At 52.4% G+C, this 23,551-nt stretch overlaps 11 protein-coding genes across 11 annotated transcripts; 4 read left to right on the top strand and 7 right to left on the bottom strand.

The window, feature by feature from the left end:
• Positions 1 to 101: 101 nt before the first annotated feature.
• Positions 102 to 2,485, bottom strand: BU24DRAFT_412011 (E3 ubiquitin-protein ligase bre1; the record flags this gene model as incomplete). The annotated part of the gene is made up of 5 exons (XM_033526081.1): positions 102 to 275; positions 334 to 1,964; positions 2,028 to 2,085; positions 2,139 to 2,282; positions 2,360 to 2,485. The coding sequence occupies 5 exons, from the start codon at positions 2,483 to 2,485 to the stop codon at positions 102 to 104; spliced, it is 2,133 nt and encodes a 710-aa protein (XP_033381014.1).
• A 354-nt stretch (positions 2,486 to 2,839) lies between these two features.
• Positions 2,840 to 5,190, top strand: BU24DRAFT_256767 (uncharacterized protein). The gene has a single exon (XM_033522451.1). It carries the CDS (start codon positions 2,933 to 2,935, stop codon positions 5,069 to 5,071), a length of 2,139 nt encoding a protein of 712 aa, XP_033381013.1. The 5' UTR covers positions 2,840 to 2,932; the 3' UTR covers positions 5,072 to 5,190.
• On the bottom strand, positions 5,051 to 7,813 carry BU24DRAFT_425308 (uncharacterized protein; the record flags this gene model as incomplete). The annotated part of the gene is made up of 1 exon (XM_033528715.1): positions 5,051 to 7,813. A coding segment is annotated over exon 1 (2,209 nt), but the record flags the coding sequence as incomplete, so codon positions are not given.
• A 381-nt stretch (positions 7,814 to 8,194) lies between these two features.
• Positions 8,195 to 11,169, bottom strand: BU24DRAFT_425307 (glycoside hydrolase family 31 protein). Its single transcript, XM_033528714.1, has one exon. The coding sequence runs from the start codon at positions 10,923 to 10,925 to the stop codon at positions 8,457 to 8,459; it is 2,469 nt and encodes an 822-aa protein (XP_033381011.1). The 5' UTR covers positions 10,926 to 11,169; the 3' UTR covers positions 8,195 to 8,456.
• Positions 11,170 to 11,795: 626 nt separating this feature from the next.
• Positions 11,796 to 13,608, bottom strand: BU24DRAFT_425306 (SGNH hydrolase). Its single transcript, XM_033528713.1, has one exon. It carries the CDS (start codon positions 13,388 to 13,390, stop codon positions 12,038 to 12,040), a length of 1,353 nt encoding a protein of 450 aa, XP_033381010.1. The 5' UTR covers positions 13,391 to 13,608; the 3' UTR covers positions 11,796 to 12,037.
• Positions 13,609 to 13,701: 93 nt separating this feature from the next.
• BU24DRAFT_374350 (uncharacterized protein) lies at positions 13,702 to 14,874 on the bottom strand. Its single transcript, XM_033524559.1, has 2 exons — positions 14,707 to 14,874; positions 13,702 to 14,651 (listed from the first exon to the last, which is right to left on the bottom strand). The coding sequence occupies exons 1-2, from the start codon at positions 14,840 to 14,842 to the stop codon at positions 13,897 to 13,899; spliced, it is 891 nt and encodes a 296-aa protein (XP_033381009.1). The 5' UTR covers positions 14,843 to 14,874; the 3' UTR covers positions 13,702 to 13,896.
• Positions 14,875 to 14,995: 121 nt separating this feature from the next.
• Positions 14,996 to 15,884, bottom strand: BU24DRAFT_395728 (uncharacterized protein). Its single transcript, XM_033525268.1, has 3 exons — positions 15,609 to 15,884; positions 15,464 to 15,553; positions 14,996 to 15,410 (listed from the first exon to the last, which is right to left on the bottom strand). The coding sequence occupies exons 1-3, from the start codon at positions 15,743 to 15,745 to the stop codon at positions 15,278 to 15,280; spliced, it is 360 nt and encodes a 119-aa protein (XP_033381008.1). The 5' UTR covers positions 15,746 to 15,884; the 3' UTR covers positions 14,996 to 15,277.
• A 706-nt stretch (positions 15,885 to 16,590) lies between these two features.
• On the top strand, positions 16,591 to 17,694 carry BU24DRAFT_465035 (uncharacterized protein; the record flags this gene model as incomplete). Its single annotated transcript, XM_033532242.1, has 1 exon — positions 16,591 to 17,694. The coding sequence occupies one exon, from the start codon at positions 16,591 to 16,593 to the stop codon at positions 17,692 to 17,694; it is 1,104 nt and encodes a 367-aa protein (XP_033381007.1).
• Positions 17,695 to 17,812: 118 nt separating this feature from the next.
• On the bottom strand, positions 17,813 to 19,347 carry BU24DRAFT_425302 (ribosomal protein S10). Its single transcript, XM_033528712.1, has 4 exons — positions 19,028 to 19,347; positions 18,835 to 18,974; positions 18,614 to 18,778; positions 17,813 to 18,560 (listed from the first exon to the last, which is right to left on the bottom strand). Exons 1-4 carry the CDS (start codon positions 19,079 to 19,081, stop codon positions 17,936 to 17,938), a joined length of 984 nt encoding a protein of 327 aa, XP_033381006.1. The 5' UTR covers positions 19,082 to 19,347; the 3' UTR covers positions 17,813 to 17,935.
• BU24DRAFT_484396 (putative centromere/microtubule-binding protein cbf5) lies at positions 19,275 to 21,100 on the top strand (the record flags this gene model as incomplete). Its single annotated transcript, XM_033533337.1, has 5 exons — positions 19,275 to 19,380; positions 19,432 to 19,588; positions 19,644 to 20,275; positions 20,328 to 20,554; positions 20,606 to 21,100. 5 exons carry the CDS (start codon positions 19,275 to 19,277, stop codon positions 20,951 to 20,953), a joined length of 1,470 nt encoding a protein of 489 aa, XP_033381005.1. The 3' UTR covers positions 20,954 to 21,100.
• A 430-nt stretch (positions 21,101 to 21,530) lies between these two features.
• On the top strand, positions 21,531 to 23,173 carry BU24DRAFT_256547 (DnaJ-domain-containing protein). Its single transcript, XM_033522450.1, has 4 exons — positions 21,531 to 21,781; positions 21,890 to 22,003; positions 22,061 to 22,722; positions 22,775 to 23,173. Exons 1-4 carry the CDS (start codon positions 21,748 to 21,750, stop codon positions 23,066 to 23,068), a joined length of 1,104 nt encoding a protein of 367 aa, XP_033381004.1. The 5' UTR covers positions 21,531 to 21,747; the 3' UTR covers positions 23,069 to 23,173.
• The last annotated feature ends 378 nt before the right edge of the window (positions 23,174 to 23,551 follow it).

Below are 23,551 nucleotides of genomic sequence, written 5' to 3'. Positions count from 1 at the left end.
TCCGGAAGGGGGTGTAGTATACAATGCTGGTATGGAACGTGCGTCGACTTGGAGAAGACTGTCCGAGGGAATGAGGGACCTGAAAGTAGAAGGAGTGTTGTTCATAGATGTACCCGCATCGTGTCGTTGGCGCCGAATGCCTTGCCGCAGTTGGGGCATTTTCGAGCGCGGTTGATGAGTCGGTCCTGGACGCAGCCATTGCAGAAGATATGGCCGCAGGTTTTGAGAGCTGTGTCTTTGAAGTTGTTCTTGCAGATCTGGCACTGCAGCATAGTCTGTCACTACGTTAGTACTCTGTTCCACATTGTCTCTGATCCGGACAGCTGCACTTACCTGCATCATGCTAGCCTCATCAGATTGGTTACCCAAGCTCTTCTGCTTCCAATGCTCGCATTGCTTCTCCAACCCTTGGACCTGGGCCTGCATCTTCTCCTTCTCGGCGTCTGCCTCTCTTTGTGCATGCTTAGCGGCGATGAAGTTTGCATCCTTGGTTTCCAGTAGCTTCTTGAGCTCGGAGATTTGAGTGTTCTGACCATCAGAGAGGATACCTCCCTCGTTGACCTTCTGCTGTAGGAGTCGATGCTGAATGGAAAGTTCCTCCATTTGGGATCTCATTTCAGCCGACTGTTTCTCAAGCTTATCTACAAGAGAACGGCTCGACATGTCTGCATCCTTCAACTGCGCAACTATCTCGGTGCTCTTCGTTGCCTGCAAACGAAGGACACGGATTTGTTGCTCGAGCATCTCCTTAGCCTTCATGGCTGCGAAGAATTTCTGATCGGCTTTGGCCTTGTCTGCATTGGCCCTAGAAATGTTTTCCTCCCAGGTCGACAACTCAGAAATCTTTTTACTTGCAACTGCCTGAGCCTTCTTCCATGCCGTTTCCATTGCAGGCAACTCGTTGCTGAGTAGCTTATACTGACTCTCCAGAGTCGTGATCTTGTGGCGTAATTCCTCTGGTGACATGCTGTCCAATGCGGTTGTGGATTGTCCCTCCATCGATTCTGAATCGGATGCTTGCAGGCGGAACCGATTGCACTCTGACTCCAAGGCGGCAATCCTGCTCTCACACGCACTAACCATCTCTTTCGTCTGTTCTCTCGAAGCATCATTATTCGTGTTGCTCGCCTCAAGGATGGACACCTTCGCGAGAAGTTCATCTCGAGAGTTTCGGATCCGGGCCAAGTCTGCTTCAGCTCGGGCTACATTACCCTCACTTTCACCAATGGTCGCCCGTGCCTCATCATCCACTTTGATACGGTAAGCTGTCCGTTCTGCTTGGTATTTCTGTGCCTCTTCCCGTAGCTGGATGTTCGTTGCCTCCAAGTTATTGATGCGCTTGATAACATCCTCATGTTGTGACTTAAGAACTTTGAAAAGATCGGTTTTGGCGTAATCATCGTCGGACAAACCAGTCAGCTTCACTTTCAAAGCAGTGACTTCCTCAGTCAACTTCTTGTTATCGGCCTCTAGCTGATCCAGTTGCTCTTTCCGCTTAGCTGCTTCTGCTAGTGCTTGGTCTCGCGCAGTCTCCACCTCTTCATTAATAGTACCACTGACGAGCCCGTTAACAGCCTCTGCCACCTCTTTTGTAGAAGATGACGGTTCTTCTTTCGCTGCAGTGCTGGCAATTGCAGCTTTCTCAAGCTTTTGGACCTGGGCACTTTTGATGCGGTCAATCTTCTTTTCCGCGATCATGTAACGGTGCGTAGCAGTATCCAGGCGGTCCGAGAGTTGTTCCTTTTCGGCGTTGACTCTCTGCAATTCGCAAATGTGCTCTTTCTGTGCTGCTAATAATTTCGACAATTGCTGTTGTAAAGCAGCAGTCTCCGGGCTGCTAGGAGGATACCGAGCAAACAATCCTGAAAGTGCGGAAACTATTTTATCTTTCCTTGTACCCAAGTGCTTCGAAAGATTCTCCTGTTCCTCGAAGAAAAGACCAGGAGGAATGGAGCGTGCAGGACCTGTAAAAGTCAGCGTTGCTGTTGCGAAATATTCAATGTACAAAGACCGTATCGATGACTAACCGTCTTGCGCTGGTGCGGGTAGCTTTTCGCCACTCAAAACCTTGATCTCGTCGAGCATCTAAACACGTATTAACACCAAAATGCAACGCGGCGTGATTCTATTCTACTGACCTGATCAAACCAGATATCGATCGTGCGGAGGTGATCATCGTGGTGTTTCGAGCGTTTCTCGATCTCGCGAAGTTCGGCTTCCACCGTGTTCTTCTCCCGTTTGTACTCGCGCATCTGACGCAGGATGGCGTCCTTCTGGTATGACTGTAGTTATGACACGATTAGCCGATGTCGATGCAGGATCGCGGCGAGCGAATGCGAGTACGGATAGGGGTGCGAACCTCGATGTCATCTTTCCATGGAAGGTCAGCGTCTTGATGCGACTTTGTACCGTTGACAGTCACGGCTTGCCTCTTTGCAGGCGGCGCAGAGTCATCAGTCCCACCGGGTCTCTTGCGGTCCTCCATCTTGACGACGTCAAGAGATGGGGTTGCAACGGTTCTGGCTTCGAGCCTCATCAGAGCCAGAGAGGGTGGATCGGGAAGAAAGGAAGAGAACTCGGGCAGCCTTTCAAACCATTAAAAGGGGGTAGAGAAGCGAATTGGAGGCGGACTAGGTGAAGTTCGTATCAAGGAGCGTGGGTTGAGTCGTGTGAGCCCGGTGGTGGGAAAGAGCGGAGTTGAACGAGCAAAGTCGAGGAGGAAGGTTCAGAACTTGGATCCCTGAGCACGTGACCACTAACCGTGCATTAGCGTCTTCCTGCGCGACACACGGACCATCTAGTCATAGAATTCTTGATAACTAGAGGCTAGAGGTACCTCGAACTCCTCAACACCCTTCGAGCAATCTTGCGCCTACGCATATTCGACAAGACGCTGTGCCTGCACCACGCGATTTAAGGTGCCGGAGCCACCATGTCTTCAGAGGGCGGCTCCGCGCAGCCGCCCGCCGGGGGTACTGATAAATCTCATGCCCTAAAACCGGCGCCAGGTTTCAGTTCCTTCATCAACAAGAGTGGCGCGGGCAAGAAGTTTGGACCGAAGGCGATACGTCGAAGACCTGCACCACCAGCTGCTAGCACAAAGGCAGCGGCACCATCCGATACCCAAGAAGCAGCCGAGAACGAAGCTCCTCCAGACTCACTGCCTGTCGAAGACACCACCACACAACCCGTATTACCTACTCCCGCCGCTTCCCAAGGGACGGCTGTTCAAGATGTGCCTATTGTTCCTCCAACTGCCGAGCCCCTGCCGACCATACGCGGCCCCATTCCCACACCAGAATCTACGCCCTTGTCGACTGAAGATGCGAGCAATGTTCCAACAGAGGTACCCTCGGAGGCACCTAGTGATCGTCAAGCCGCGGAAGAGTTGGAACCTGAGCGGCCAGCTAAACGACGAAGGACGGAAAAAGCAGCCACCAAGGAAACAGTCATAGAAACTACAGAACCAGCTCTGGAATCCTCGACCGCAGATTCCGAATCAACCAGACCCGAAGATGTGCCTGTTCAATCTAGAGACGATATACCAATTGATCCCGCGCTTGAACCTACTGCTGGAAAAGTAACTGCGGCGGGCGGGAATCAGGTTGTACAAGAAGAGTCGCCTACAACCCGACGACGACGGACATTGCCATGGCAGGCTGTAAATAAACCAACAGTTGAAGAAGAAAATGAAGAGACGGGCGCAGGCGAATCTCAGACAGAGGCACCGGCAGAAGAGACTAGATCTAGGACAAGGGCCAAACCAAAACCAAAACCGGTACGTCGCCGAGGGAAGAAGCAGGATGCTGGAGCAGATGCAAATGGAGCGGATGTGAATGGAGAGGTCGTGAACCCAGAGGAAGAAGCAGATTCAGCGCCACCCGTAGCCCCAAAAACTCGCAGGACCAGAAAGACGAAAGCTGCAGCTGCCACCCAAACTCCAGATGGCGAAGCACAGGAAGGAGAATCAGCAGAGCCCCCAGCTCCCAAACCCAAGAAGAAGCGGGCCCCGCGAAAGAAAAAGAGCCCAACAGCAGAATCAGGCACTCGCGAAGAAGCCGACGGCGAAAACCAGGACCTCCCTCCCTCTCAACGGCGTCGTGCCGAACGCGAAGCCACACCCTCAGATGCCGAGGACCAAATGATAGACCCTGGAGCCACATTCATGGACAATCTCGCATCCCGCAACATCAAAATCGGCAGACTCTCCCAGCGGGAACGAAAAATGCGCGAAATCAACTGGGAAGAAGTACGCCAGCGGCAACGAGCCGAAGAAGCCCTCGTCACCAGCGCCGAAGCCCGCAACGCCGTCGACGCAGCCCTAAACGAAGCCGGCGAAGCCCGCGACGCAACCACCAACATCGGCAGCGGGCCGCAACTCCAACTCATCAACGGCCAAATGGTCCTCTCAACCAACAACAACGGCGTCCGCGAGTCCCAACTCGACGCCGAAATCGACATGATGGAAGAAATCCAAGAAGACGACCTCACCACCCGCATCACCAGCCGCTCCTTCATGAAGAACGACAAGCGCCACCCGCAGGAATTCATGCTCCCCGGCCAAGGCAAGCGCTGGAACGCAGAAGCCACAGAGCACTTCTACGCGGGGCTCGCCCGCTTCGGCACTGACTTCATGATGATCTCTTCCCTGTTCCCGGGCACCACGCGCCGGTCTATCAAAACCAAGTTCGTCCGCGAGGAGCGCGAGAACCCAGCCCGCATCAAGCAGGTCCTCAACGCGCCGCGCCGCAACAACGACTGGGAAAGCTACCTCACGCACTCCGGCCGCACCAACGACGAGTTCAAAGACACGGACAACATCATGCGGGAGCTCGCCGAGGAGGAAGCACGCATGCGCATCGAGATCAACGCCGCGAAGGAGGTCGCAGAAGAAGAACGCAAACAGCGACACGCGGCGGGTATCTTCAGCGACAACGAAGACGGAGGCGACAAGGAGAACGGGAAGAAGAAGGGCCGCAAGAGGAGGGGCCAGCAAGCTGCCAACGTGGGCGGCTTTGCGCTTCGACCCGGAGAGGAGATCGTGGATGATGACGAGATGCCTGATTTTTGAGACGATATACGCTGTTTATGCTGCTGGGATCTTTTTCCCGTTTTTCCCCCACTTGTTTTACGCCTTTTGTACCAGATATATATATGACATGATACCCAAACCTTCTATCTAGACAGACACCATAGTGGCGGCGGCTTTAAGCCAGCCAGCCAGCCCATCGAATTCAAACCAATGACGCTTTTTAAATCTAATTCTAAACCCGTCACCGTAAACTCATCCCCGAACATACCTCGTAACACTAACATAATCCTTCTTCGGCCCCTTGACATCGTACCGAACCTCCCACCACCCCTCCCCATCCTTCTCCCCACCATTCAAGAACCCCCTCCCAAACTTCCACCTCGCAGCGTACAAGTCCCTCCCACAGAGATGCGTCGCCCTATTCTCGGCAACCAACACCCCATCCTCCCCCTCTCCTCCCTCCCTGGCGTCTGCTGTAACCTCGCCCATGGACACAAACAAATCACCCACCACATCCTCAGATGTAGCGGAGGGGGTGTGGAAGTGCACGTTCACCGTTTCACACCCTCCCTCATCCTTCCCCCCACCCCCTTCTTCATCCCCTTCTTCGGTGGAGGGGGAAGTAGGGGGAGGAGAGAGGACGTACACGTACTTCATGTTCGCAGTAAACGACACGCCTTGGTTCGTCACGAACGTGCATTCTTCGCTGTATATCAACGTCTTTGACGCTGGGTTGTTAGGGGGTTGGGGTGTGAATGTCGCGGTTCCGGATACGGTGCCAGAGGGGTGGGAGGGCAGGGTGGAAGTTAGGGTGCGGGTGAAGGTCCAGGGGGCGCCTTTGTTGTGGAGGGTGCGGTGGATGAGGGGGGCGAGGGGTTGGGAGGGCGGTTGTGGTTGTGGTTGTGGTGGGAGAGGTGGTGAGGGTTGGTGAGGAGCTATGGAGCGGCGGTGGGCGCGGAGGATGGGGGAGGGTATGTCGAAGATTGGGATGTCGGTTACGGGGATGTGGATTTGGGGGTCTAAGCCTGGGGAGGGGGTTTTGTTGGTGGTTTTTGTGGTGGTTGTAGGGGGAGTAGAGGTGGTTGTGGCCATCGGACAGGTGGTTGTGGTTGTGTTGGTAGGGAGGAGTGTGAGGAGTGACTTTGTTTTCGGTGGTGAGGCTGATGACGGCGATTGAGAGTTGCTGTATGGGTCTGGCATGAGGAAGCTATTGACGCTTTTCAGTGTCTCTCGACTTGGATTCATGCCTGGTGCTGCGGTCGTGATCCACGTTAACCGTTGCTTGATGAACGTTTTGTCGACCTTCGTTCTCTTTTCAGGGGTAAAGACGCCCTCGTCGTTGACGTAAAGACATACTATCGCGAGAGCAACGCCTATCGAAAGGTCCTTGCCGGTCGGACAACATATGACTATCTTCCGACTGTTGAGATCTGGCACTGAAGCCATAAACGCCTCCAGAGACTGTAACTGATTGCGAAGGTCCCGGGATCCTAGCTTCAGCGTCTGGCAGGCAAGATGTAGATACTGTTTCGTCTTAACGTGTTCCGGGTTGGTCGTACTGAGGGCCTCCGGAGTGCAACTGATAATGACATCAAATGGATCGATATCAAGATTCTCGCTGGACGAAACAAACAGATTCGTCGTCGGTTTAACCAACACCGGCACCGCCTTCGAACCTCCCAACCCCCCAACAAGACCCCTAATCACCTCCGGCAAATCCTCCTCATTCGTCCCCAACAACAACTCCTTATTCTCCCAAAACGCCGTCGGCGTAAGCCCACAAGACCACGCCTCATGATCATCCGCAGCACCTTGAACATAACCCCCCTCCGACCCCTCCCCACCCCTCACCCTCCTCGACGCCGTACACAGCACCACAGGCACGCAATCCTCAAAAACGGGCCTCTCATCCGGCAAATCCCCCCCCTGAACCACCCAAATCGGCCTCAACCACCTCCCCTTCAACTTCCCCCTCAACGCCCCCAAATCCGGCTTGCAAATCTCGAGAAACCTCTCCACGAACCCATCAACCCTCTCCTCAATCTGCGCATGCTCGCTCCCCCCCACCGCCCTTGGCGACGTAAACAATCTCCCCGCCTCCGTCCCCCTCCTCTCGGGGTAGATAGCGCGATTCATAACGCAGCACCACACCGGCACCGTCTTGGCCAACGCATCAGGCATGCTCTTGCCCCTCCGCGTGGAATCCACGACAACGCACCCGCCGCTCTCCTCCACGACGTCGAAGAGTTGGTAGTTGAGGCGCCGCGTGCTGAAGCTCCATTCGTTGGCGTGGCCGTCCGTGCTCTTGAAGTAGACGCCTGCGGCTTTGAGGGAGGGCGGGATGTACCAGCTCCCGCAGCGCTCGTTGGCGACGAGCGGGAGGGCGTAGATGCGGGAGACGGATTGCACGAAGAGGGAGTCGGATATTATGGAGGTGAGGCGGTTGGGGATGGAGAGGGCGGAGCGTTTGAGGGAGGTGAGGGTTGTGGAGAGGGAGAGGGATTGGGAGGGGAAGATTAGGTCGGAGTGGGTGAGGGGGGGTTTGCGGGTTGTGAGGCTCATGGCGAGCTCTCTGGTATACTATGAAATTTGGGGGATTGGTTTTGGGGGGGATATGGCGTGGGTGGTTGGTTGGGAGGAGGGTGTATTTGAGGTTTTTTGAGGGTTGGTTGGTTGGAGGGAGGGTGGATTGCGATTGGATGAGGATGTGGTTCCCGAGAGTTAGTGGGGATGGTGGTGGTGTGGATCTGAGCTCATGTCGCGCTGCAGGTCAAAGGAAAAGGGTAATTCTTTATATCGAGAGTCAATGATGGTGCTAGGGAGACATCGTAAGTGATTTTGCAAGTTCCACAAATCTTACGTCAACAGCCTCGCGAGAGACATACCCAATAGAGCCTTTCCTGCGAGTTTTACGAGTTGGATGTAAGCTTGCCAACTAACTACGACCGGGGAGAACACAACAGCTCAATCTCGAACCCTTACTTCAATTGGACACTAGAAACGCAGCAGGATGGATAGAATTGTGAAACAAACTGTATTTCAAACAAAATATGCGGTCAGCATTTGAATTGGTTCACGTGAGAGGCAGCACGTGGAAGAGCGGACGTAACTCTCAATTGGGGAAATCTGACAAAACAAGTAATTTAAGAATGACGTTTAGGTTATGAATCGTGTAGATTGCTAGTAACGAATGACTTTCATCAAAGGTAACTACCCAAGTACAGTAACGATACTCCGAAACGCTCAAGTCGTATATCTACCAACATCCACTCTCCAAACGTCACATCATGCGAATGCAAAAGTAGTCGCGTACATACAAAATGCTGTGAAATAAGCCCACATGCGATCTATCTGCCATTCATATCATTGGTCACATAAGCGCAAAACGGCACCGTCCCCATTCTCCCTCCGAAGACGTTGTCGTTCACGAACTTCCATATCTCGAATCCGCAAGCAAATGTTCAAGGATAGCGCCCAAGAGATCGTCTCCAAGCCCCATGTTCTGCAGCCTGCCGACCTTGGTGCTCAGAGGCTGTCCAGACTCGATGACGCCCCATGCGTCCCACTTGCGGTCGTACATCATGTCGGTGTCCCAAAGGATGGGCCAGATCGGTTTCTTGGGGTCGAGCACGTCGAGTTGTGGGGAGGAGCTGAGCTCGATGATGCAGGTCTGGTCGGTGGGGACGGAGCCGAGGGTGATCATTGTGCCGTTCTCGACGGCTTTGGCGGTGTAGTTGATGGGCTTGGCTTTCTTGGACGAGGTCATGACGCAGCGGATCTCGGCGTGGTTCTGCGGCGTGTGCGAGATGAGGCGGATCTTCCAGTCGCGGGATTTGGGGATCGAGGGGTCCGATGTGGAGGTTGGTCCGATCTTGATGGTTCCGGTGTTTTGCTTGTAGGTGATGGGAGTGTAGATGAAGCGGACGTTGTCAGATGCGGATTCGTGACCGTCGGCATCGATCATGCAGAAGTCGCTCTCGTCAACGTGAGTGCCAGTGCCGTTGTCCTCAACTAGGTTGAAGGAGCCATCTGCACCAACGACAACAAGTACCTCAAAGGCTTCTGGGTTCGGAGAACCGTTCTTGCAGCGGTAGGCAGCATCGAGCGGGACGATGGCACCTTCTGGTGCGAGAACTGGATATCCACTGAGCTTGCGGTGGAATGTCAGCTCACGATCACCATCATATACGGTACCGGTGAAGATATCTACGAAGCGTTGGTTTGGCAACCATCCCTTGACTGAGCCGAGGTGAGTAGAGCCTGACCGACGCTGTGTAATAGGTGCGACGATCAGCTCGCTGCCGAAGCGGAACTGGTTGTTGACTTTGTATGCCTCGTCTACTTCTGGGTAATCCCAGTACATGGGCACGATCAATGGTTCGTCGAACGATGCACTGCGAGCGTTCATGGTGTACAAGTACGGGATAAGTCTGTGGCGGAGTCGAAGAGTGTCCTCCATAACTTTGCAGGCTTCAGGGCCGAATGTCCAGGGCTCGCGGGTGTTGAAGATGTTGTTCGAGGAATGCAGACGAAGGATAGGAGAGAAACAACCGAGTTGCACCCAACGAGCAGTCAATTCATCGTCCTTGAAGCCGTGCATGTGACCACCAATGTCGTGACTCCACCATCCATATCCAATGTTAGATGACGTCGCAGTGAACTCCGGCTGGAAATGCAACGAATCCCAGGTCATGTGGGTATCTCCAGAAAAGCCAATCTGATAGCGCTGGGAACCTGGGCCGCCAAAACGAGAAAGAATCAACGGGCGTTGAGAACCGCGGCCAATATCAAGGAAGTGGAAATGGTTCAGCACCCACAGCGGGTCAACGCCGGGGATGCGGGATTTGTCGCCCTGCTGCCAGTCGATCCACCAGAAGTCGACACCCTGGGCCTCATGCTCGTGGTGCACAATGTCGAAGTATGCATCCATGAACTCCTTACTTGTGCAATCGAAGTTGATAGGGGCCTTCGTCTTGGGATTGATCTTGAGATACTTCGCAACCTTTTCATACTGATCTTCGAATGCTCGAATTCCGTCCGCAGGATGGACGTTAAGGGTTACCTTCAAATCACGGTCGCGAAGCTCCTCAAGGAAAGACTCTGGGTTCGGGAACAGGTCCTTGTTCCAGGTATACCCCGTCCAACCACTACCATATTCGCCGGGAATATTGACCAAATGCCAATCCATGTCAATGGTGGCAACGTTCAAGGGAACGTCGTCGCGATCAAAGTGGTCCATAAGCTTGAGATACTCCTCTCTATCAAACCTATGGTAGCGACTCCACCAGTTACCCAGAGCGAAACGCGGAAGCAAAGGCTGGCTGCCAGAGACAGCGTAGTACGCCCTCAATGCGTCGCGGTAGTCGTGTCCGTAGAGGAAGATGTACTGGTCGGATCGCTCTCCAGACCTGCGGGGGCCGATCCAGCCATTGCTCTCGAACATCATGGTGTTGCTGTCATCGAGGACGGCGAAACCGTCTCTCGACAGGATACCGTTCTCGACTCTGCACCTGCCGTCGATGGTGTCCAGGGTACGGGTGGTGCCGCCCAGGTTGGACACCTGCTGGCCGTACGACCACTTTCCAGCCACGGCGCCCTTCAAATTGATGTGGAAGCCCTCTGAACTGAATTTCTTCTTGTTGTAGAGGACGTGGAAGCGCTTCGTCACGATCTCGATGCCATGGCCGCGGTCCCAGACGTAGAAGTCTGGGACGGCCAATTTGCGGTTGATGGCGAAGGTGGACGCTCTGTCTTCGAAGCGCCCGTCCTCGGCCCACTCGAAGCGGAGGAGGCCATCGGTCAGGATGGTGAAGCGGTATTTGTCGCCAGCGACGATGGCCTCGGGATGGGCCACGGGGCGGGTCTGGAAATCATAGCGGGCAGGACGTGGCATGGTGGGTGATTTGGAGGTTCAAGGGATGGGATGAGACATTCACGCTGAGACCGATGGATGGAGACTCGAGGAGTCAAGAAACATGGCGGGGGAGGAAGAAGAGACAGGAGCTGACGATGACGATCATTTAGTACGAGTGGAATAGGTGGGCACTGGGACTGGCACTGACACACTGGGCATGGCAGTGATCCTCCCACCGGTATGATCAGTAAGAATGGGGGAAGCTCGGACGGTTGGAAGAGAGACCAAAACCCAAAACCAAGCTCTGGTGGCTCGTAAGTGGAGCTCGTGACCCCAGACTTTTGATCCTAATGGTGGGTCAGGCGACTCAGTTCACCGCGTCCATCTTCTTCCTTTCGGGTTTCCTGCCAGATTGAACTGGTGGTCATGAGGGGGATTACTGGATTGTATTCTTGGGATTGTTCATGTTCTACTCCGTACGTTCGTTCATGATCAATACAATATGTAATGAGATGGATGGGCCAATGCACGCCGAGGTCCCACTCATTATGTATTCTCGCACACACACGTTCGTTATCGATAAACTGGTAAACTTGGAAATGTTCCTGCATTTCGGGGGAAGGAGACTACAGCAATTGGGCGCTCGCCTCCCCACGTTTTCGGCATTTCCTCAATGGGCCTAATACCACCATTCTTCCAATACGTATTGCCTGTAGACATGATGCGCTCTGAGAGGAATCATAAGATCAAATACGAAGTGGAAGGTGTCACTGAAATGAAAGAAAAAAGACACAGCCTATTCCATGCATGTGTAAGGGATCTGAAGCCTCCTCGTGTGTTAGTAGGCGTTATTAGACCCTCCCACATCCACATGGACACGCCAGACACAAAGCGTCCCACGTGCGTAGTGCCCAATCGAATGGTCATACATTAGATCTAGTTCCCGCTATCTAGATAGACTTGAAACAAAGGAAACTAGACATCAGTCCGGTACCTAGTAGTTTCATGTTGAATTATAACACTAAGTGTTCCGAGACGCTGTCCCTCAGAGGAAAGAAATATGAAGATGGAAAATGCAAAAATGGATATAAACAGAATGTAACCATCTCATCGTAAACGTCATGAAATCATACAACTATGCCCGCCAATAATCAGTCAAAAGTACTATACTGCTTGAAATTCGCAGGTGGACTTTCAGTCGGTACTGCCGCCAGCGTAACCTCATCGTCATCAAAATACATCGAATCTCCCAGCTGGTAGCCATCATGCTTCGTCGCTAACGCATGCTTCCTCCGATGGTACAGTGCAAGGAGAAGCAAGAACACAAATATGGCACTGAGCGTCGCCGCACCAAAGAAGATGAGAGATGCAGGTTTGTTGAGACTCTGCTGTTCCACGGCGACCACCGTGAGATCATCGACTATCATCTGAGCAATGATTTCATGGGCGCCGGGTCGAAGGTGGAAGACGCGCTTCCATGTATCGGGTAGCATCCACCAGACGATATCCCCAGCGAGTCCTTCGTCGTGCATCTTTGTCTTGTTGACCAACCCCCTGCCACTGCTGAATTCCCACTCTGGATGCTCTTTCAAAGTCCTGGCAATGCTTTCCGAAATATATGCTTCAAATGAGCCGCGAGGGACATCGTCGCCTGTCATTTCCAGTGTATCCACGCTCTCGCCTGTGTCAACGGTATCCCATTCGTAGAAATCGAGTCCCTTGCGGTTGGCGGCCGGCTCGACGACCCCAGCCTCGCAGTATCGTCCCTTTGCATGCTTGATCTGCTCATCGTAGTCTATAAACCGGAACTTCGGTCCCGCGGCTTCAGTGATACTCTTCAACATGTCATTGACTGACCGCACAAGCTCGTTGAGTTGTTTCCGCATCGCAAGCGTCAGCAGTGGCTTGTCGGCTTCGAACTCCTTCCACACAGCCCACGTCACATTATCGCAAGTATCGTCGTCCGCGCCGAAGAAACTCGCATATCCAGTCACATAAGCAACTCCGCGTGTATTATTCAGCTTCGGCTTCACAGCATCCAACAGCTCCGTCATGTTCTTGTGCAATTTCCCCTTATCCGCAATCCTCTCCCGGGCTTCAGCGAGCGACGACTCGCAGTCCCCCGCCGCGTAGAACTTGTATATGCAGTCGTTGAGCACCGGCGTGAGTCCGACGTCATTGCCGCCAGCGGTAATGGTGATCAGGTCGGTGTTGTTCTTGACGTGTGGGAGTTGCTTCTCGATTACGTCCGCCGTGGTGGCTCCAGAGCAGGCGAGGAGCTGTTCACTTCTGCTCGAGGGATGGCCTAGGTATTTCGAGTGGAGGAGACTGGGATAGGAGCCGTTGTATCGAGAGCAGGACCAGTCTAGTCGCTCTGAGGCACCAAGGCCGGCAGCGTATGAGTCGCCGATGGATGCGAATCTATGGATCCATGAGTAGTCGTTGGTTGCTTGGGCAGAGGCGATGAGTAGTGTCGTCACGAACGCTGGACCTATGGTAAACATGGTAACGGTATTGATATTAGAATATATTGAAGGAAAGTGAGTTGAAGTTGTGAGCTTTCATCTGTATCTAGACATGGCAGTATGGTATGTCCGCATACTATAGTCAGTGTATGTATGAAGAAATGTGAAGAAGGTATAAGATCTGTTATTTTTGTTGCCTTGAAGGAATAACAGGATTACTAGTTAGCACGACATTCTGGTCACGCTGAATGCTCATTGCGCCCCGCGACTAGTAAGTTGGTCGCAGCAACCCACGCGGGGCATCTACGTCAGATGAGTGGCTGCACGTCGGGAATTCGGTCACCGCGGATAAGGCATAAGAACTGCATTTCATATGTTTCGCCCAATACATAACCATAAATATGCAGGCGTTGAGAAGATCATCGTCAGCAAGTTTCCGCTTCTGGTTCTTAGATAAGTCCATCGGGCTCTTTGCACTAAACGATTTCGACATTCCCCTACACGACATTCCCCTACATACTCGTACTTTGACCGTCGACCCTGTCTCAAGAATTGAAGATCCTACTGTAGAGTTTCTCATGTCTTCCCACCCACAGATCCATAACCGGCACAGTTTGCCCTGCGTCCTCGACATTCCTATCCCACCCTTCCTCGATGAGCCCTCTGATCCTGTCTTGCAGTTCCGAGCTCGCTAGCACGTTTTGAGCCTGATAAGGACCCATAACGCTTGCACGGACTGCAGCACTTATCACAGTGCGCGCATGCGAAAACAGGAAGAGGTACGCTGCATCGCGAAGGGGGACCGACAATACCCTTGTGATTAACCCCCAGAGTGGTGCCAGGTGTGCATTGATATAGTCAAACTTGCGCAGAGCGGCTGAGAAGGACTTCAAAGCCTCTATTGCAATCTTTTTGGACTCATCTGCCGATGTGATTTGTCCTTCAGACTCAGAGTGCGACGTAGTATATTGTGCCTTGAAACTGCGATCCCAGACAGTGAGTAACGCTCGGCCTTGTGCTATGCTTGCCCTTCGCGCAACAGTGCACGGTGTACTCGCATCAAAGTCATTGTCTAGGGTTTCGATGTCTTCTGGGTGTCGATACCCGGCTAGAACATAGGGAAGAGCTGTGCTGGCAAGTGTGGCTAGCGAGAGTCGAAGGAAGGTCTTGAAGGACGTAAACTGCGAAATCGAGGAGGCGGCCAACTTATGGTGCGCAAGATAGGACTCCAAGCCGCTGCTGAATGCGAAGGATCCTAAAGGCAGCGCAGAGTCTGAGAGGAGCAGTAGAGCATGAAAACCTGCAATATTGTCAGTAAGATCGGACGCAATAGCAAGGAGCATGGAATGTCGTACCGGTATCGGTTGACGGTAGCGATGGCGTACCGACAAGTTCATTCTGACTCAATCGTGATTTTGCATCTTGTAACCGCCTCTCGAGATCAGCTATCTCATCTTTCAAAGTTTGCTGATCCTCTAGAGACGCTGTCATGAAGGATGGTGGTGAGGAATAGGGCTGTGAGGTGGGCAAGATAAACGGTGCTTGGCGATGGCGCATCTATCAATGTGGGGTTGAGCTAGTCGTGATCTTCATGATAGTCAAATCTACAACAATCGAGACTGGAACTCCTCGAAAGCACAATACACGCATTTCCAATTCATTTCCGTTCCATTAAACTATTTTACAAAAGCCTGCCAGCCTGGCGACCGTATTACCATAAACTCCAAGGGTACCTTTGCATTTGCAATAATCCTAGCCCAAACCGTCGTGCCGTCCCCCGACCGAGGAATCGAACACCCTCCCCAAGAATGAAGTGTCGTTAATATAAACATGGGTATCGGAGAGAAGGGTTAAGAAACAATGAGTCAGTCAGCTCGCTAAAAAGTGCAAGCGACATGGCCTTGCAATGGCGAAAGTCGACGCTCATCACATCTTGTCCTCTTCTGCCGCTTTCTGAGGAGCATTCTTTGGGATGTCGGCGAACATGGCGGCTCCCGAAGCTTTGCTGGACTCGAAGTTCTTGGTGCTGGTCTTCTTAAACAGCGTCTGTGGCTTCGATCTAGACGGATAGGTCAGCATGGTATAGTGCTTCCGTTCAGGGTTCCAACATACTTCTTCATAGCGTGCTTGTTGCGGAACGCATTCAGCTTCTGGGTAGCGGGCGACATGATCTCGTCGGAAGGCGAGACATATTGCGCAGGCCTAGAGGGAACATCAGTGAGAAATTCAAAGAAGACACAAGGATAGTAAAACATACTGGTCATCCTTCAAGCGCGACTCGAGCATTTGGCGATGGTACTCAAGGCTCTTAGGCTTCTCGTTCTCGGTTGCGTTGGTAGGCTTAGCGAGCTGGACATTGGTGTCGCGAGCAGCGAGAACAACGGGAGAGGACATGGTTGATTGATAGAGAGGTTCGAATGTTGCGAGTGCAAGTATGAGTTGAAGTTTGGAAACGCAGGTAGTTGAGTAATGTGTGTGAGGTGTGGAGTGTGGAGAATGTTCGAAATGTGTGGCTGCTTTTGGATTATGCTCGTACCTTAATAGTTATGCTTGAGAAATGAACTTTTCAACCGTTGTTGTTGATTAGTCCCCCCGTTGCCCGGCAACCGCTCACTATCGATACACACACAACGACGTCACCCCAACCATGTAAACCTCTACAACAGTTGCGTCCAAGCATACGAGACTGCAATAATAAATAATGATTCAGGCTATCAAAGCATCTTGTACGGAGTATTATTCAGTTCAAGCTCTAGAGCCAAGTCGAGCCCAACGGCAGAGTGCATATGCTTTCGTGACACAGTACGTACCTGCAGAGTCGTACATCCATTCATCTGCAGCTAGAGAACAAGCTAGATCAAGGCATCATATCAAGCTCTACAGCGTCCACAATGCAACTAACGTAACCTGTCTGACCTCAACGTTCCAAAGGGGCAATATTCTGTCAGCAAATCGTTGCCTACCTTCGCAGCCTCGCTCGACGATCGGATTACTCCTCTTCGAGGCGCAAGATAGGTACGATGCAGATCATCACGACACAGCCTTAACTTAGGCCCCCACAGCGTCTGCAGCTTCGAAACACTCCATCAGCCACACGCTATTCCCTTCTCTTGCCCTGGTGCTGAGGAATTAGTTCTAGTTGCGGGACATGGTAATTAATTCCATGCCTGAAAACCTTCCTTTCCTCTCCTCGACAATGCCCTCCAAATCCATTCCGCCATCGTCAACTCCCACCCATCATGTCCGCTGTCGCTGAAGGAGAAGAAGAAAGCCTACGAACGCCCCTCGAGCTCGTTATCAAAACCCTCACAACCCATATCTTCGCCCTAGCAAGCTATGCCTACCTCTCCGCACTCTCGCGGCGACCAAACCGCTCGCACCTCCAAGCCCTCCGCCTCCTCTTCTTCCTCTTCGTCCCAACCCTCCCGGTGATCGAATTCGCCATCTCCGCCATCCGCTCCATCATCCAATTCTGCCGCAACTATGAAGACTCGGACGAAACGCACTTCCGATTCTACCTCTCCGCCGCGCTCGGCCAGCACGCACACCTGAAAATCGACAAAGAAGGCGAGGAGAAGAACAACGAGAGCGTCCACCTCCTCAACATCGGCAACGGCTTCGCGGAGAAGACCTACATCCCCTTCGACTGGGTCTGGGCAGGGAAGTTCCTGGCAGCGCTCTTCGCAGTCACGCAGGCCGTCGGCACCATCGTCATGTGGGTGCGGAGAATGCAGAGCCACGATGGCGACGCATTGTCGTTTGACCACCGGAACGGCGCCATGGGGATCGCAAGCGCGGCGTGCGGTGTCGTTAGCATCCTGACGCTCATCCTCCGTCTGCGATGGACGGTCAGCAAGTCCTTCGAAGCGAAGGAGGGGAAACATAGTCACTGGCTCGGGATGACGCAGTCGAGCCAGTTCATCGTCGAGATGCTGCTGTCCATGCTGCTGCATCTCATCATCGCTATGATAGCGGACAGCGACAACCGTTGGTTGTACACTTCCGTCGGGGCGGTCACTTTCCTCGTAACGTCCGGGAGGGGCGCGAGTAGGATTTTCTTTCAGGTTTTGCAGAGCTTGTTGTTGCTGATTTTCATCTACGTCTTCCGCCATGAGATCTTGCGGAGGTTGGGCTTCAGCTCGGAGAGGTCTGTACGGGTGTTCGGAGGGCGGCAGATGAAGAGAGTGAAGGCGTTATTGGTATTGTTGTTGGTGCTTTGGATTATCACGGACCTTATAAGGTTGTTCGTCATAGATATCATTCAGGTGGTGAGGGAGTCGAAAGACGGTTGGAGGGGGTATTGGTGGCAGGACCCGCTGAGCGATAGTCTGATCGTCATATAGATGGCAATATCTAGATTTCACCTTCGACAGGATCATACAAAAATCTTTCTAAAACTTCGTGATGCCTGAAGTCGGTTCAAGAACCTCACACGTTAAACATGGTAAAAAAGATGCAGAGAATTGTGGCATGATATATATACATTTGATACATTTGGGGACTATATGTCTTGCCTTCTCACGTCGAATATATAGCAAAACCCAATGCCAAATCACAGTAAGTAATCGTACACAATGCTGTTCTTCAAGGCCGCGACTCAACTTCGGGAACCTTGTGCCCTGCCATAGCCTCCTTGAAGCCCTTGCTTGCCAGGATCTCGTTGACCTTCTCCAACATTGGAGATTCTCTCCTGCCCTCGTAGCTACCCTCCTTGATATCCGAACCAACGCTGAGTGCATCCTCTAGACTTTCGTGCTCCCAGATGTTCGCTTTCATACCCACACCGTGGAACTGGTGCTCTTGGAGGAATGCGAGCCATGCCTTGACGACGTCAGGGTGGCCGTCTTGGATTTGGATGAGGCGGCGCATGGTGATACGTTCGAAGTTCTCTTGGGACTTCTTGAAAATGAAATTGGATCGTGGGACCGTCCAGCGTTCTGTTATCCGTGGGAGGGGGATTGGGCCGCGGGCTGGGAGGTTCAGGAAGTATGCTGCTCGCATGGCGAAGTCGGCGAAGAACTCGAGATTTCGGATCGAGTACGTTCGTAGCTGAAGATCGCATACGGGGATACCGTGTGTGGGTGTGCGGCGGAGGGGTCGGAGGTGGATTGCTCTGACGTTCAAGGGATCACGGAGAGCATCGAGCTCCTTTTCTGTCTTGACGTCCAACTTTGGTTTCTCGCCGCCTGGTAGCTCAATGCCCATTTTCCTGTTCTCTGTCAGATGTGGCTCAGTGGGGTAACGGTTTGAGGTGTTCCATACTTTGCTAGTTTTATAGGCTCAATCCCTGCTCTCTTGTATGCGTGAAGGAGGGTGTTGTGATCGGGCGAATCCTGGAGCTCTTTCCATCGCTTCTCAGATTCTTCTTTGGACTTTGGTTCCCGCTTCTTTGATCTCCGCTCTGCTAGCTGGTGACTTTTCCACAGCCTGCACGATGCATTAGCCCATGTTCATCTCTCTTTGACAGCCTTCCGGATCCTTACATCTTGTACTCGTCGGGATTGATGCCCATTTTCTCCAATTCCTCAGCCAGTGGTCCTGTCGTCTTGCTACCATTGTTCGCATCGTCTCTTAATTGGGTGGAGTGAGAAAAACTTCGAGCGCAAGAGGTTGGGGTGGAGAGCTATCGCCAGCGAGTAAGCACCTATTCAGGTTTTCTCAATCTTCAATTCTTACATTGACTCTTTTTGCAGGACCCAGCAGGGCTCTTGAACATCGTGGCGCCGCCATAGCTGTATGAATGGCAATGTTCTGTAGAACTTCGAAAGTTGATGGTCGAGGGTGGCAGAGGGAGCTAGTCCTGTATGGGCTAGCTATAGCGTGGTTGAAAACTTGGCGCAACCAAAAATGTTTTCTCTGGGAAGAACTTCGAACCTCCATACATCGCTATAGCAAGCAGATTTAACGACCACATTTTATCGCCATGGCTCTCGTTAAAGCAGATGCTGATTACACGCTGAAGCCTGCGGCTTCCGCGCCAGCCATTGATACCAGCGAATGGCCACTTCTCCTCAAGAACTGGAGCGACTGTGGGTAGCTCTTCACATAGCTCCAATGCACTTTTCGCTGACCTTTCACAGTGCTTGTTCGCACCGCACATTTCACTCCTATCCCCCACGGTTGCGCGCCTCATTCGCGTGATCTCAAGTCTTACATTAGCTCTGGCGTTATCAACCTTGACAAGCCCTCAAACCCTTCCAGTCACGAAGTCGTTGCTTGGATCAAGCGCATGCTGAGGTAAATTTTCCTGCCTACTTTCCACCCGTGAACATCTTGGCTCACGACGTAACAGAGTGGAGAAGACTGGTCACAGTGGAACTCTCGATCCTAAGGTCACCGGCTGTCTCATCGTCTGTATCGACCGCGCGACCCGCCTCGTGAAGTCCCAGCAGGGTGCTGGAAAGGAGTACGTGTGTGTCATCCGTCTCCACGACAAGCTTCCCGGAGGAGAGGCTCAATTCGCCCGTGCTCTCGAGACCCTCACCGGCGCTCTCTTCCAGCGTCCCCCGCTCATTTCCGCCGTCAAGCGTCAATTGCGCATCCGTACCATCCACGAGAGCAACTTGTACGAGTTCGACAATGAGAGGCAGCTTGGTGTTTTCTGGGTTAGCTGCGAGGCTGGAACCTACATCCGTACTCTTTGCGTGCATCTTGGTCTTCTTCTCGGTGTAGGCGCGCACATGCAGGAGCTCCGTCGTGTCAGGAGTGGAGCCATGGATGAGTCCAAGGGAATGGTCACTCTCCATGACGTCCTCGATGCCCAGTGGCTTCAGGACAACAACCGCGACGAGTCCTACCTCCGCCAGGTCATCTCGCCCCTCGAGACTTTGCTCACGAGCTACAAGCGCGTCGTCGTGAAGGACAGCTCTGTCAACGCCATCTGCTACGGTGCCAAACTCATGATTCCTGGTCTCCTCCGATTCGGTACGTTGGAAACTACTCATTTGAACAAAGTAAATACTTACCATCATTGCAGAGAAAGATATTGAGGTTCACGAGGAGGTCGTCCTCATGACCACCAAGGGAGAGGCCATCGCTTTGGCTTACGCGCAAATGTCTGCTGTCGAGATGTCCTCATGCGATCACGGCGTTGTTGCCAGGATCAAGCGTGTCATCATGGAGCGTGACTTGTACCCCAGGCGCTGGGGAATGGGACCTGTCGCGACTGAGAAGAAGAAGATGAAGGAGGCTGGAACCCTCGACGTATGTTTCCAAAGTAGCACTCGAAGCTGATCCATACTAACTTTGATGCAGAAATTCGGCCGACCTAATGAGAAGACTCCTGCCAAGTGGAACACCGAGTACAAGGACTTCAACGCCAACGAGCAACAATCAGCACCTTTGGCCGAGACTACTTCCACTGCTGAGGTCCTTGCGGCCCCTGCAATCGCCCCCGCTGGTGACGAGGAGGCAGAGGTTGCCGTCGAGACTCCTGGAAAGTCCAAGAAGCGAAAGTCCCGCGAGGAGGATGAGGGCTCCGACGATGAGGCCGAGCGCAAGAAGAAGAAGAAGGAGAAGAAGGAGAAGAAGAAGGCTGAGAAGGAGTCCAAGAAGGAGAAGAAGGAGAAGAAGCGCAAGGCCGACGACAGCGATTCCGATTAAGCGACCCACTCTGAGCAATGCGTGACTGAACAGACCCTCGTATAATGCGTGTTGTTTGCTCCGTCACGGGATACCATACTCCAAAAGTACAAAATGGTGCATCTCGCACATGGCAGTATCTCTCTGGACCATGCTCTGTATTGTAGCATACGCGAACGGCGCGTCGAGATGGCGTTCTTGGGATTGGGATAGTGGAGTTCGGCGAAACCTCTTTGGCTACGGCTGTTCAAAATGAAGCATTGTTTCTACTTTCTTCCAGTATGTACTACTCTGTACTACGACTCGGATATGTGGCTATATAGCTTGGGATAAAATCAGTTCAAAATTTCCATAAAACTGTGCACCGACATTGTCTTGTGTTGTGAGATTCCTCATTGAATGGCTGGCGATTGAAACGCGGTAATCGGTAGAGAGAGAACAGCCTTTGCAGTGCACTATTGTACCATACGACATATAGTATTGTGAATCCCACATTGCATTTTTTTACTTTGTTTGCGAGATCGTCAATGAAGCCGGTGCATCTGGGTTTAAGAAAGGGTGTTTGTGTGTAGTTCGGTGAGGCTGTGACGGAGAGATTGGATTGGTCGAATGTTCTCGAAACTTCCATGTGTGGCTAGCTCTGACGTCTTGGGCAGTCAGGCTTGGTGGCTCCTGCTCAAACAGTGGGGAGACTCTTGTTCAACCTTGACATTAAAGAACTCACACGTTCCGACAAATCGCTCTTCTCTCAGTAGAAAACACTCCGAATTCAATATATTCCTTACCATTTCCTCCGAATACCATCGTATTTCACAATGGTCAAAGAGACCAAACTCTACGATCAATTGGGTAGGTTGCTTCCAAGTTTACATCCTCTTCCCCGCTGTTTGTTGTTTTCATGAGCATCAGCAGCCTGATGCTTCGCCTTTCCACAGAACAAGACTAATGTTCCAACAGGAGTTTCGCCATCGGCCTCTCAAGATGAGATCAAGAAGGCATATCGAAAAGGTGCTCTGAAATGGCACCCCGACAAGAACAAAGATAACCCGAATGCTGCCGAGAAGTTCAAAGGTAAGGCATCAGCCGACATGCATCATCATACAACACTATGCTAACAACATTTTACAGAGGTATCACAAGCCTACGAAATCCTCTCCGATCCGGAAAAACGCAAGACGTACGACCAGTATGGCCTCGAGTTCCTGTTACGCGGCGGAGCGCCACCACCCGAGCCTGGCGCAGGAGGCGGCAACCCATTCGAAGGCGCGGGCGGATACCCATTTGCCTCCTCAGGCGGCATGCCCGGAGGTACTCGGACATTCCACTTCCAGACGGGCGGGGGAGGTGCTGGCTTCAACTTCTCGAATCCAGAAAGCATATTCTCGGACTTCTTCCGTGGTGGGGGTGCTGGAATGGATGATGATGACTTTGGTGGCTTTGGTGGTGGCTTTGGAATGGGCGGTATGCCCGGCGGTATGCCTGGAGCCAAATCCAAGAGAGGACCAGGCGGCACACGATTCGATGGTGGACGCAGAGCCGCAACGCCGGAAGTTACGGTCGTCGAGAAACCGTTGCCAGTGTCTTTAGAGGAACTCTTTAATGGCACAACCAAGAAGATGAAGATCAAGAGAAAGACATACGATCAGACAACCAATAAGCAAAGCACGCAAGATCGCATTCTGGAAGTACCAATCAAGAAAGGTCTCAAGGCTGGCAGCAAGATCAAGTTCTCTGACGTCGGAGACCAAGTGGAGGGTGGAACACAGGATCTACACTTCATCATCTCAGAGGTAGGTGCATGACCTCCCCTTATTGGCATCGTATATACTAACGAATGAACAGAAAACACATCCTCTATTCACCCGTGATGGTGATGACATCAAACACACGATCGAGCTTGATCTGAAGGAGGCATTGACTGGTTGGAAACGGACAGTCGCAACCATCGATGGCAAACAACTTCAAGTCAGCAACGGAGGACCCACTGGCCCAACCTTTACCGAACGCTTCCCAGGTCTCGGAATGCCAAAGAGCAAGAAGCCGAACGAGCGCGGAGATTTTGTTGTTGGCGTTAACATCAAGTTCCCGACTTCTCTTACACCACAACAAAAGGATGCGCTTCGAGGAATCTTATAAACGTATACGTTCGACGGACGATCCACGCGTTCAGCCTGCACACCCTTTCTGTAAATTTTAAAATCCTCGCCAACTATCTCTACGAATCTCTTTCCCGGCGAGTTGATCGACTTCAAATATTCTGCGAATGGCGTTGGGTGGCTATCTATTTCTTCTTTGGCTGGAGCACTAGGGAGAGCACACGGTCTCATTTTTACCAATTTTTTTCCTTATCTTCTTTGAAACGAAAGCACGACGATTGACGATTGATGGATGAACGGACGAAGGTTGGAAATGGGGAGACAGCCGATATAATCAGTACGAATTGACCAAAAGCATTGGCGGCGATCGAGCCTGCCCGAGCTTGTTCCCATTGCCGCTCTTTGCTTGCTTGCATGACAGTCACATACATTGGATTATTGCTGATGCCGCCTACAGCTTCGCACAAGTGGCGTTTTGGCTTCGATCTCAAAGGTTTGCTTGTCACGATTCGACGTTTTCACT

Source organism: Aaosphaeria arxii, assembly GCF_010015735.1.
Source record: "Aaosphaeria arxii CBS 175.79 unplaced genomic scaffold BU24scaffold_7, whole genome shotgun sequence".
NCBI classification, from domain to species: Eukaryota; Fungi; Ascomycota; class Dothideomycetes; order Pleosporales; genus Aaosphaeria; species Aaosphaeria arxii.
The sequence above is the reverse complement of the archived record's forward strand: the minus strand, read 5'-3'. Positions and strand labels throughout refer to the sequence as shown.

Excerpts from the sequence above, each read along its gene's own strand:
- BU24DRAFT_374350 (XM_033524559.1), bottom strand. The coding sequence starts at position 14,842 with ATGACAGCGTCTCTAGAGGATCAGCAAACTTTGAAAGATGAGATAGCT. Across the intron at positions 14,652-14,706 it reads GCTACCGTCAACCGATACCG|GTTTTCATGCTCTACTGCTC; the intron begins GTACGACATTCC and ends ACAATATTGCAG.
- BU24DRAFT_256547 (XM_033522450.1), top strand. The coding sequence starts at position 21,748 with ATGGTCAAAGAGACCAAACTCTACGATCAATTGG. Across the intron at positions 21,782-21,889 it reads CAAACTCTACGATCAATTGG|GAGTTTCGCCATCGGCCTCT; the intron begins GTAGGTTGCTTC and ends ATGTTCCAACAG. Across the intron at positions 22,004-22,060 it reads TGCTGCCGAGAAGTTCAAAG|AGGTATCACAAGCCTACGAA; the intron begins GTAAGGCATCAG and ends AACATTTTACAG.
- BU24DRAFT_425306 (XM_033528713.1), bottom strand. The coding sequence starts at position 13,390 with ATGTTTACCATAGGTCCAGCGTTCGTGACGACACTACTCATCGCCTCT.
- BU24DRAFT_425302 (XM_033528712.1), bottom strand. The coding sequence starts at position 19,081 with ATGGCGGCGCCACGATGTTCAAGAGCCCTGCTGGGTCCTGCAAAAAGA. Across the intron at positions 18,779-18,834 it reads AATCCCGACGAGTACAAGAT|GCTGTGGAAAAGTCACCAGC; the intron begins GTAAGGATCCGG and ends TGCATCGTGCAG. Across the intron at positions 18,561-18,613 it reads GAGCCTATAAAACTAGCAAA|GAAAATGGGCATTGAGCTAC; the intron begins GTATGGAACACC and ends GACAGAGAACAG.
- BU24DRAFT_395728 (XM_033525268.1), bottom strand. The coding sequence starts at position 15,745 with ATGTCCTCTCCCGTTGTTCTCGCTGCTCGCGACACCAATGTCCAGCTC. Across the intron at positions 15,554-15,608 it reads TCGCGCTTGAAGGATGACCA|GCCTGCGCAATATGTCTCGC; the intron begins GTATGTTTTACT and ends TGTTCCCTCTAG. Across the intron at positions 15,411-15,463 it reads AACAAGCACGCTATGAAGAA|ATCGAAGCCACAGACGCTGT; the intron begins GTATGTTGGAAC and ends CTATCCGTCTAG.
- BU24DRAFT_256767 (XM_033522451.1), top strand. The coding sequence starts at position 2,933 with ATGTCTTCAGAGGGCGGCTCCGCGCAGCCGCCCGCCGGGGGTACTGAT.
- BU24DRAFT_425307 (XM_033528714.1), bottom strand. The coding sequence starts at position 10,925 with ATGCCACGTCCTGCCCGCTATGATTTCCAGACCCGCCCCGTGGCCCAT.